Raw genomic sequence first — 11,552 nt, 5'->3', positions numbered from 1 at the left:
CCAATCTTAATCACGCGCCATTGTTCCACTGCATTGGCATTATTGCTTCTTATTCCGTCTCACACTTGAGTGAATATTGCTTTCAACATCTGACAGTTTCACCATACAGCAGCATAGTATCAATACACAAGTTTTGGGATACCTTGTGATGTCTTCGTGTTATCATGGGGTGTTCTATGGAGTATACAAAGTAGTTAAACGGGATTAGATTAATCTTCTGAATTATAGTCTTGGATAGGACTGGGTAGCAATTATTGAATAATGAGAACAAGTTGGTAGTTTTGTGTATTCACGAATACTGCCGTGTTAATCCAGGTCTTTAGCTATGGTCCAATGTACCTGATTTTTAGAGGTGTGCACATTATGCACAATATAACTTGAAATATTACAGCAACTGAGTGATCTCATTTTATAAAGATTTATTTATTTAGTTCTTTATTTTATTGGTGTTTCATGCCGTGCTCTTGAATGTTTCACTTATATGATGGTGGCCAGCATTATGGTGGGAGGAAACCATGCAGAGCCTGGGGGATACCCACAACCATCTGCAAGTTGATGACAGACGTTGCCACGTACTGCAGGAGAGGAACTCACAGCAAACATATTTGTAACAACCTCCTGGGTTGTTGTGCTGCGCTGGCTTGCAACTACCTCAGCCACGGAGGTTCCCTTTACAAAGATAAATAACATCCTCACTTTGTCCAATAGCTTGCTTGCTTGTCTATATCTTCTATTACTGTAAACTACAGCACCTATTCAGAGAGAATCTTTAATAAATTTTTTTCATAACGCAATCCATGAGATTCAGAACAAAAGAAGTAATTTACAAGTTACTGGATGCTTTCTTCGTCTGTATATATGACAGTCAATCAGAAAAACAAGGGACATTACTGTGCTGGTGTAACATTCTAATTTCAAAATTTCATATTCATTTCTAACAAGAAGTGAGTGACCTCTTGTATATCTAAACATTAAATCTGGAATCTTAGCATATCTACATTAACAAACAATTATTGATTCATTGATTAACAGATATCACCTCAATGAAAAAACGATAGCATTTCTTTCAGTTCTTTCCACTGATGCATGATTCTGTGTTTACTTATCCTTCGTTTAACAGAGAACGTGAACTACATTTACATTCTGCAGAAACATCAGATTGAGGCATATATGGATTAATTGTAAAACAACTACTTTTTAACCTCTGATACTGCATTGTAGGCCTACATACATGTAACATCATTATAAAACAAGAGTCAACCATAACACAGACCTTCTATACAAGAAAATAACTACATGTGTATAAACATGAGCAAAAATGAGTTTTCAACTGTTGCTTTCTCTTTAAAGACCAAAGAACCCATCAAATTTACAAGTAATTTCACACTCTTATGTAGTTTACGCTCGTACATGCTTTTTATGTTTTCGCCACCTTTAAAGGCCTCAAACTCTCAGTCTAAGACCATAAGTTGACATCCATATATACCTTGTTGCAAAGTCACCTTGTAAATTATCTAACTGCCAGTTATTCCTTGGTGATCAGGTATTTACTTAATAACTTGATTGGTGTTTTGTGCTGTACTCAACAATATTTAACTCATACGACAGCATCATATTGGGAGGAAACCGCGCTGACTTTCTTGAGTACAACCGAGAAGAAAGCCAGCATGAGTTAGACATCAACTCACAGTGATCGTAACAATATCAGGTAATGTATACCTGTACAGTCATAAGATGATATACATTACACCCGTGTCCACACATGTGTGCTAATGCTGATGTCTAGGCCACAGAAGAGAAACCAGTACTTTCTTCAATGCCTCTCCTACCTGGCCTATTCTGGTAGTATTAGAGATCAGATCACCTGCAGTCAAATAAAAGGAGGGAAATTAGCCATGAAGTGCACAACATTTCACTGTTAGTTTTGTTTTTTTTATGTCTTAGAATTAGAATCTCCGCAACAGTCCTTTATATAAAACTTGTATATATTACCTGAGACATGTCAGTTGAAAGTTTTGAAACAGCTCTCTTAAGATACATAAGATATAAATACATTTTTTTCCGGGAAATCAAATTCTGAATCTGGCATTAGTTTGACAATACATCATTTATCAACATCCAAGTTAACTTTTACACTTAAGGCAAAATGCCTCCATAAAGACCTCTTGTCACTGTCACTGATGAATGCCTGGAAGTCAGCTCATTTCAACAGCTGCAACTTAAACATCAGTTTTCAAAGGAATCCGTACCTCTAAATAAATGATTTTACCCTGAAAAAGATTGGTGTTTACTTTCGTACCCCAAAAATGGTGTAATCTGACCGTCTATTGTAATCAAAAATTGATACCACAGCACAAACGAAACACTTTTTCGCGTTGTTATGATATTATGACATATGAATCATTATGACAATATGGATGGATATGATGGGTCCAAATTAGAATAGTTTGCCTTTAATAGTAAATGCTATCCTCCTAGTTCCTCTGTACAGTATTTCACTACTCATCCTTCTCCTAACTCTCATCTTAACGTTAACTTCAGCTGGTATATGTGTTGGAAAGCAGGTCACATGTGACAAACAGGACAACACTGACAACCCACCACCACCTTTCCAGCCATGGGACATGTTTCAGGGAGAGGTAGCACACAACACACAGGCCTCTGGGGTATCAGGGGTATCAACTAACAACAGGGTTACTGTTGCTCGACTAGCACAGCACATTTTAGGTGAAGAAGACAGTGTTAACAGTAGACTGGTAAAGGCTGTTCTCCGTTCATTGCTGTAGAAGCCAACAGCCTATGCTGTTCTGTGTAAGTCAGACAACAATGGCCCTGTTATCAATGCCCCTTGATACTGATGCCTACATGTCAAAGAAGCGGGTGGTGAGGAAATGAGTCCCTGTTGCCTAACAGCAGTTCTCATGGCGCAGAGACAACCTTGACCTTGAGGCAGATCAAGGTTCTGGAGAAATTTTTACAGTTCATGCAGCATCTCATCTATGCCGGCAAAAAGAGTATCACCATGGTTAAGACCAGTCCAACAATGGAAGGCAATGAAGTACAAATTCAGGTCACTCCTCATTTCTCTCCTTCCTGATGCAGAATATCCGTGTCAACACTGCCGCCATGCAAAATTCTTGGTGTATCTTTTGGTGGTCTCCCTGTGCACCACATGCAAACCTGCTTTTGAAACAAATCTGCAATGTGTGGAAGATGAGAGCAAGGTGACAAATGAGCACAAGATCATGTACAGAAGAACATGGGGGTTCTTCGGATTCTGCAGCCCATTCTGCAAAGAGAATTCAGTCAGTCTTCAATTGTTTTCAATCAAAATTTAAATGGGAAGAACAGTTTTCAGCAAAACAAACTTGTACTGTAACAGATTTGTGTTGGCATAAGACTTAGTATTTGTTCTCATTTTTGATTTCAAGGATACAAGAATATTGCATTTGTATGATATCTATAACTAAAATTTTGTTGAAGCCAAAGTGGCATTGCTGACTTGTCACCCAATGATTCAGATTCTACTGAGGTAGAATGAGGCAGGCCTTTTCAGTGTAAAATCATTTACTTTATGTTTCAAGTAGGTTCATTTGACAGCTGTTGATCTATTTATCTGATTGGAGTTTTAAGCCATACTCAAGAGTATTTCACTTTTATGACAGCAGTCAGCATTATAGAGGGAGGAAACCAGACAGAGCCTGGGGGGACAGCTGCTGAAATTGCAGCTATTCAAGGATGCAGCTTCACCCAGTCAAAGTGTACTGACCCTTACAGGGAGTGGGTCGTCATCTGGTGGTTACCTTTAATGGACCCATTCAAAGCCCACCTTGCACAGGGAATTTGAAGATTCCTACACCCTCACTGCTTGTGGGACCTTGCTGACAAAAAGGGGTCCACAACGTTCATACAGTGTTTGTGGAAGACCACATATCTTCACTAGCAATGGGTACATATTACAGCACGTGTGGGGAAACTTTGCCTGTTACTTGCCAATGGTCGATAGTTTACCATTAGCAATCTGGTTTCCTCCACCCACAAAATTGACAGCCACTGTATAAGTGGAAAATTCTTGACCATAACATTACACCACATATCATATAAATAAATAAATATTCCCTCGTGCTGAGTGAAAGAGCTGCAAATTTCAAAATATTAGATACGGCCTGACTGGGGACTGATAGTCCTGTAGGTGATGAACGATTGACAGATTGATTGGCTGACAATCTGATTCCCAAGAATAAGCCATTCTTTCAAATAACCTATCAACAGATCATACTAACACATTATGTACATGTACTTACCCACATTGGCTTGTATTGTGATCAGGTACACAAACATTCCCACAAAGATAAGTTTGTAGATCACTTTAAGGTTGATGTATCTAAGTCCACGGCTAACGTAAAGGCCTAACCCATGGACAAATGTCACAATGCGCCTGTGGTTTCCTGAAACAGAGAAAATGATGACAGTGAAAAATACAGGTTGGAGTTCTCAAAATAATAGCTATGTCAAAGCCCACTTACATGAGAACAAAACAGCCATAATTTTGAAGAAAGAAATAAACGGTTCAAAACTCGAACTCAGTCTGTTACCTTTCTCGGTAAAGCCATCTCCAATTAAGAGTAACCTACTGTTTATGAAAAAAAGTCTGGAAAACTTCAAAACAGAACAAAAATAATAATTTCTGTAATGTGGATAAAACTGCTTGAAACTCAAACTTTTTCTGTAACTTGTTAATCTGAAGCCATGTTTATCACAGCATTCTGTTTGACAAATAATCAAGAAATTAAAGTAAAATGAGAAAAATGTCTGGAGGAGTCTCAAATGTGACAAAATAGTCTTTAATTATTTGCAAATTAATTTTCATCAAGAATTGTGCCATCTCCAAACAAAATGTGACTTGATCAAACTAGTTATGAAATAATTTAAAAAGCATATTGCTCCACGAATGCAACAGTTAATTTTTAATCTTTACACATCAGAGTAAAACCTCTTAGAAGGCTGCTGATTTTGTTAACATGCAAATAGATCCACACAACCTTCACTGGCACAGGCCTGCCCATGCAGTGGTGCACAGTTCATAAACAAATGGTAGGAGGAGATCATAAATATTTACCAGAGGCATATCTTTTCACACCTGGTAATTCCCTCGGTGATTTAATCCTCTTAATCAGTGAGAACTAAGAAAACATTGCTGCCTTGGTTCACACCTTGGCCAAACTTAAGAATCTACAATTTGAACTCAGTTTTCATCTTTAAAGGAGGGGAAATTGTAAAATAAAAAAACTAATGACCAACTTTCAGATGGGGTCTAGTATCCTTAAATCAAGCCTTGCAGTTATGTGTCAGGGTGCTGTGCACAAGTCAGCACAATCAGAACAAATTGTAGAATGAAACAGATCAGAGTTCTGGTGTGTAAATTTATATGCTTGGTTAATCATGACCATTCCACAAAGCTACAGCTTACAAAGCATAAAAACTATATACTGGTAATCCATATTTATGAAAAAATAAATAAACAAAAACACACACAAAAAAGGAAGGAAAATGATGCACCTTTTCCCCCAACGCAAAAATGTTTTAACTGGTTACCTCTGCTGCAATCGGATTCTGTCCCAACCTCAGAGATGGCATTCTTTCTTGAGTGTGTGTTACACTGTTGTGTTTGGGATCGTTTCTTGAGCCTCTGTACTAAATCCTTGATCTCCCTTTCTTTCCTACTAGAAGTGTCTTCTTCAGTGATTTTTAAAAGTTCTGACAATTGTGTAAGTCTTGTCATTTCTTCTGAAGACAATGAAGTACAACTCTTCAGAAATGCACCCATCTCTTGCCACTTCTTCTGTCTTGCAAGGACATGAGTCAAATAGGTTTCAGCCAGGACCGCATAACCTTCAACATCTTTGACACTTTGGTCAGTCTTCAGCCATATGCTTGCTATTGCATGGCACTGTGCAAATTCCTCAACTTTAGCATGGAGAAGTACTCTGAAATGTTTGAAGAATAATACACACCAGTTTATTGTTTACATCTTCACATAGGCTATAAATAAATTTCAACACTTACATATAAATGCAATATAGGCCTACAATGATAGAATAGTATTCTAGGTCATTGATTCCAAATGTTCAATGTCTATGCTTACACCTAAACCTTATTTGCTCACTTTCTGCTCACTAGGAGATCCCTTTCTAGTCCACTAAATCACATAAACTGGCTAAGAATGTAATTTTTCTGATTTTCATGGTGACAGAAAATCCTTAAGGTAACTTAAATTATGAGTTACACATTGCCAAACATACAATTAACATTTACAATTCACTATGTATCCATCAGTATTTCATGCTTAAACAATGCCTCTTAATAAACTTATGTGCTTCAATGGTATATCAACGCAATGATTTATATATCGGCTTTTCAAGTCTTTGACCATCTGATACTTTTTGGATAATGTTACAGTAGAAAAATGGCTAATTGTAGTAACATGTTAAGTTCTTACAGAAGCTGAACAACTTTAACTGGACATCCTTCTATTCCTTGGTATTCCTGTGTTATAAAAGGTAACACTTCCCGCCAACGATCCAATTCAGCATATGCCTGAATCCACAAAACACACAACATCTCCGAGGCTCTATTAACACTGTGTAGGGGAAAAAATGGGGTTAAAGGTTATTTCTCCATGTATGTTACCTTTCTATTCCTCTACATCTTTTAATGACCGTGACTCATGTTTTTCGACCAGTAATTGTATGTTTCTCTCAATAAAACAATTAAAACGTATCTATCAGATGTAAAATGCTCATTTAAAGTTAAAAAAAAAAACAACAAAAAACAAGTTAATACTGGGTGAAGTGGACTCACTTCATCACTCTTTAACTGTCTCATTAACAAGCTTGTCATTTTCATCACATGAAATTGACTGATGCATGTTCACAAATGTTATCAATTCTTATAAATTGTAACAAATCAAAACTGACATTCGTATTTTTACAGCATGTAGCCTATTATTTAGTTACCGGCATGATATACACAAAATGCAGCCCGCAGGCATGCAGTGCAACGTTTGAAAGAATCGCACCTTTCTTCGTCTGCTTGCTGCTTTGCGATTATAAGTCCCTTTATACACTCGAAAGCGCATTTTTCAAAATCTTTCAACAACAAAAAGTCAGTAGCTCGGTCTATGCACGCGGTAATATCATTTTCTACACAATTTTTATCCAGCATGCTGGAGGAATTTTGCGAAACCCAAATTTTTCGGGAGTGCTCTCCCGCTAGCACAGCGGCCATGCTGTGATCATGTGACCGGTTATGGTTTCACACTCCCCACAGTGATAGAAATCCATCTTTCATGCAGTTTCCTCGTTTGTCAAATACAGCTTATTATTTACTTATTTCGTCAATTATACATTAACTGCAAAAGTAAAAAGTTACACATTGTAAACATTTAGTTCCCGCACCGATTTTCGGATTGTCTGTTGAATTTTCCCATTGAAGAATTTATCCACACTAAACATGGGCACCCAGGACTACCGGACCTGCCATGTATGGAAGCCTTTTATCACTAATTCCATATCACCAAGTTCACACCAGTGTCATCTTCTACTAAAAATTCCACATAAATACGTTAATACACTTCAAAGAAAATAAAAGGGAATCATGTTTTAGGGCTAACGTTCTATTTATTTGCTTATGTGTTTTTTATTTATCATTAGAAGACGGATAATAGTCTTCTGTTATCATATACAGATATTATGTACAATGGCAGTGTACATGTAACACGTCATCTCTTATTTGATGTGTTCCAATCATCTAATACACAACAACAATACATGAAGTCCAGAGCTATATTCTTTGCAAGGATTAATTTTTAAAATATTTTGTTCAAAAATACAATAATTAATCATTCGTTAATTAGCTCTGTTTCTCAATGTATTGATTATAAAGTTTAAGTTTATTATAGTTTTTCTCAAGTGTTGACAGTGCCTTGTGCTTTTGAAAAGATCAACAGATAACGTGTCCTACTGTTTTAAACCTAATTTGCATATTACATTTTAAGTATTTCTAACTTTGTACTCCGTGCAAAGTTATATTAGCAGATTTATCACATATACATCTATGTACTAATTGTCTTCACCCGTTCTTTTTCTTTTAATTCACCTTTCGAATTTTATCCTAACACTCTGTTAAATGCGGAAACAACAGTTTAATTTTAAAGGACTTATATATAATGTAATAGCACCTTAGTAACAACAAAGGCCGTTATTTTCTTTTTCAAAGCACAGTAGTGTTATTAATGAGAGTCACTTAACACTATTTCTATTCAAAATATTACAATGAATTTTACAAAAATCATGATTAAAATAAATAAATCATTGGAGTGTCAAATTTTTGTTTGCTTTGGTCTTCAACATATGAATATAAAATTAGTCATGTTTTAAATTTAATCATATTTGTCGCTATGAAATAAGCCAGAAAAATAATTTTGATATTAAACCATGAACTATAGGTCCTTAAACAATTTAAAATTGCGCAATGTATAAAAGTGTTGTTGTTTTTTGTGGGTTTTTTTTTTCAAAAAAAATCGACGGAATTATTCACATTGGCAGTTTTCAAGCTTTCAGAAAATATGTCCATGTAATTGGTTCTGAGAAATATTGTGGACTGTAAAAGACTAAACGTGCTTATGACCACATGTAGATATACTGACACCATACACTATCATATCTGAAATGTCAGTCTTGTATAACTATGACAAAGGAAACGAATTAAACCACATTCTGATAATCATCTTCATGCCTCATACCTACAACTTGTTGAGACACGGTCTCATAGAATGAACCCGTTACCTTCTCTGCACCCAATACTGCTGCGCTCGCTCAAGATGATAGAACCTTCTCGGCTTCCGTACATTATTAGCCGTTAGAGCTATCTATAGGCGCACATAGAGAAGACATGCAGCCATTGTGGAGTGAAATTTTCCCCATGTTTCCACCATATTATTACATAATGAAGAGGTTTGGGGCATCACATTGCGGGTAATTGAAGTTGAGGTAAGAGGATTAAAATCAAACATATGAGGTGGAATCGAGGAGCTTTTTAAGTTCACTTTATTCCCTCCAATGATCACTCCAAAATGTCGGCAATGTCCAAGATGGCTGCCCTCCATTAAAATATGTACCCAAAACATTTTGTCTCAAAAATGCAAGTTTTATTTGTTAAAACTTATTAAATCTGATTTTCAAATTTATTATCAACTTTAGGGCGAATGGCCAGTTGAACAACGCGATTATCAGTGAGCTTGGTCCAGTAACCGCCACTTAACGCATCCCAAGCCAGGTTAACACACCTACGGAGTAGGCCTACCACCAATCGGTAAATGGCTTATATGGTCGTTGTTTCCTGAGTTCCAACGAAAAAGGTAACTTGTTAGATTTCTGAGAGTTAGGGAATTATTGCGGGGTGGCAGGCCGGAATGGCCAAAGTCCAGGCAACGCTCCTTTGTTAGACAACATGCCGAGCGGGAAGGTCCTTACTCTACCATGACAAAATGGCCGGGCCGATCTAAGTGCAAAACGTCAAGGTACATTTCAACGGTCAGTTTACTTTTATGAAACAAAATTTAATTACAGAATCAATACATGTTACATTTGAAGGTAGTTCAACTTGCTGTTGAGGGTATATTTGTTGGCTGTGGCCGAGATTGTCAAGGTCACACATTAGTTAAAGGGCGATCCTGGATATGTAGCTATATTACATAGGCGCCATTACTGAAACCGGTCACACCAGAAATTGTGTGATTCTAAACTTTCAGACCTCGATCGGTTCTAGTTAGTTAGAAACAGAAGTAGTATGTTGTTCTACGTTTGGACATTTTAATAACTTGTTGTGCGTATGAAGACGATAATCCTATTTTAGGAAAATCTGTCATCACAATATACTTTTTGAGATCCTTGATTATTTTTGTTCCGAAAATCAAAGAAACTTTACATGAAACTCTGAAATGCTTGCTTCCTGTAATAAATCTGGAGGTTGTTGAGCTGTAAAAGGAAATAAATTTAAAATTACTGAAGCTCCATCTATGGGCAAAATCACAAAACATATTATTTCAATCATTTTATTATATTATTTTTTTGCTACGCATGGAACATTTTGATATTCATTGATATTGTGTATTGACAAGAATTTACCAAATTTTATGCATAGCGCAAACTAATTTTAGCCAAACCAAGAAAGAAATTTAACTAAAATTTGATATACAGAATTGTTAATATTGGAAGCTAAACTGCAGTTTTGCCAATTTCAGAGGCTTTATCATTAGACTTGAACATGCAAAAATTATAACTTTTTTAGATGTTCATAGCTTTAAATGATAGAACAAGATTGCAGTATTTTTGAAAGATTTAATTAGTTTTGCAAAATGATTATTACACATTGAAAAATTATGGGTGAAAACCGGGGAATCCCTGACCAGAGGCGCAGATTGGGGACATTCCCCAGATTCAGACGCGCGCTCGCCAAAAGATATCTGAAGGAACAACAAGGTGCCAAATCTTTCTGGTGCGATGTTTATCCACTTATTCGATGAGAGCAAAATATTTAGCAATAATGTTGAATTATTTGCGCCAACATCAAAATGTTTAGGTCTGTGCATGTAATTGCAGTCTGAAAAAGTCATTCTGTTCCATGGAGAATAAGACTGGATCTCAACACAGTTCTATAAATGGATTCAAAAGGTCGTGGTTTTCACCCAACACATTTCACAAAAGGGATTCAGAATGTCTTTGATTGTTCAAGGGTTCGGATTGTATCGTTGGTCTTTTCATTGAGCAAAGTTCAAAAACACATTTTTTTTTCACTAATTTTATGTACAGTATACTTTAGATACGTATATAACATCGGAAGTTTCCTTGAATTATAATGTTGTTATGAAAAACACACTTCTCATAAGTTCATTTTTTGGTGTGATTCATAGACATTATAGTATTTTAACTGGTTTAAATAATGTAGGAAACAAATAATATTGAAAACTCGTCGGTGGAAACCGAAGAATTATGGCCAAGAGGCGCCGATGAGCGACATTCCCCACATTCAGACGCACCTTTGCTTAACCAAGCCTGAGGGAACAACACGCTCCATTTTGCTATAAACACATATCTGATGACAGCTTAAATGACTAAATAAAGTGTCTGTTCTGTATAAAAGGTTGACTAATTTAGAGGTTATAATTAAAGTGTCCCTGTACAATTCGCAAAATGTTTATTGTTGTCTACGCCTGTGTACAATCTGAATGAAGCATTCATGTCCATCGAGGATGTGAATGGTTTTCAACCAAGGAAGGTATGATGTCTGACAGGAATGACTTAGGATGTCTTGTTTTTTTTTTGTAGTATTCTTTCACTAACCTATTCAATATAAGCATCCAAACATATTTTCTTGAAATTAATATACACTAAAAAGAGAAACAACCAGATAATACCCAAATCACAAGTTGTCGGTGGAAACTTGAGAATGATGGACAAGAGGCGCAGATGAGCGACATTCCCCAGATTCAG

General features: G+C 36.4%; 1 protein-coding gene across 1 annotated transcript; it reads right to left on the bottom strand.

Moving 5' to 3' along the window:
- Positions 1 to 450: 450 nt before the first annotated feature.
- Positions 451 to 7,264, bottom strand: LOC135471503 (peroxisome assembly protein 26-like). The gene is made up of 5 exons (XM_064750764.1): positions 7,079 to 7,264; positions 6,500 to 6,640; positions 5,596 to 5,987; positions 4,305 to 4,448; positions 451 to 1,864 (listed from the first exon to the last, which is right to left on the bottom strand). Exons 1-5 carry the CDS (start codon positions 7,222 to 7,224, stop codon positions 1,770 to 1,772), a joined length of 918 nt encoding a protein of 305 aa, XP_064606834.1. The 5' UTR covers positions 7,225 to 7,264; the 3' UTR covers positions 451 to 1,769.
- Between the last annotated feature and the right edge of the window lie 4,288 nt (positions 7,265 to 11,552).

The sequence above is a fragment of the Liolophura sinensis genome, chromosome 7 (genome assembly GCF_032854445.1).
Source record: "Liolophura sinensis isolate JHLJ2023 chromosome 7, CUHK_Ljap_v2, whole genome shotgun sequence".
NCBI classification, from domain to species: Eukaryota; Metazoa; Mollusca; class Polyplacophora; order Chitonida; family Chitonidae; genus Liolophura; species Liolophura sinensis.
The sequence above is the reverse complement of the archived record's forward strand: the minus strand, read 5'-3'. Positions and strand labels throughout refer to the sequence as shown.

Bases quoted from the DNA above. Each gene is read 5' to 3' on its own strand.
- LOC135471503 (XM_064750764.1), bottom strand. From the start codon at position 7,224: ATGCTGGATAAAAATTGTGTAGAAAATGATATTACCGCGTGCATAGAC. The intron at 6,641-7,078 runs GTGCGATTCTTT...TCCCCTACACAG, and splicing joins CAGCAAGCAGACGAAGAAAG to TGTTAATAGAGCCTCGGAGA. The intron at 5,988-6,499 runs GTAAGAACTTAA...CAAACATTTCAG, and splicing joins GTTAAAGTTGTTCAGCTTCT to AGTACTTCTCCATGCTAAAG.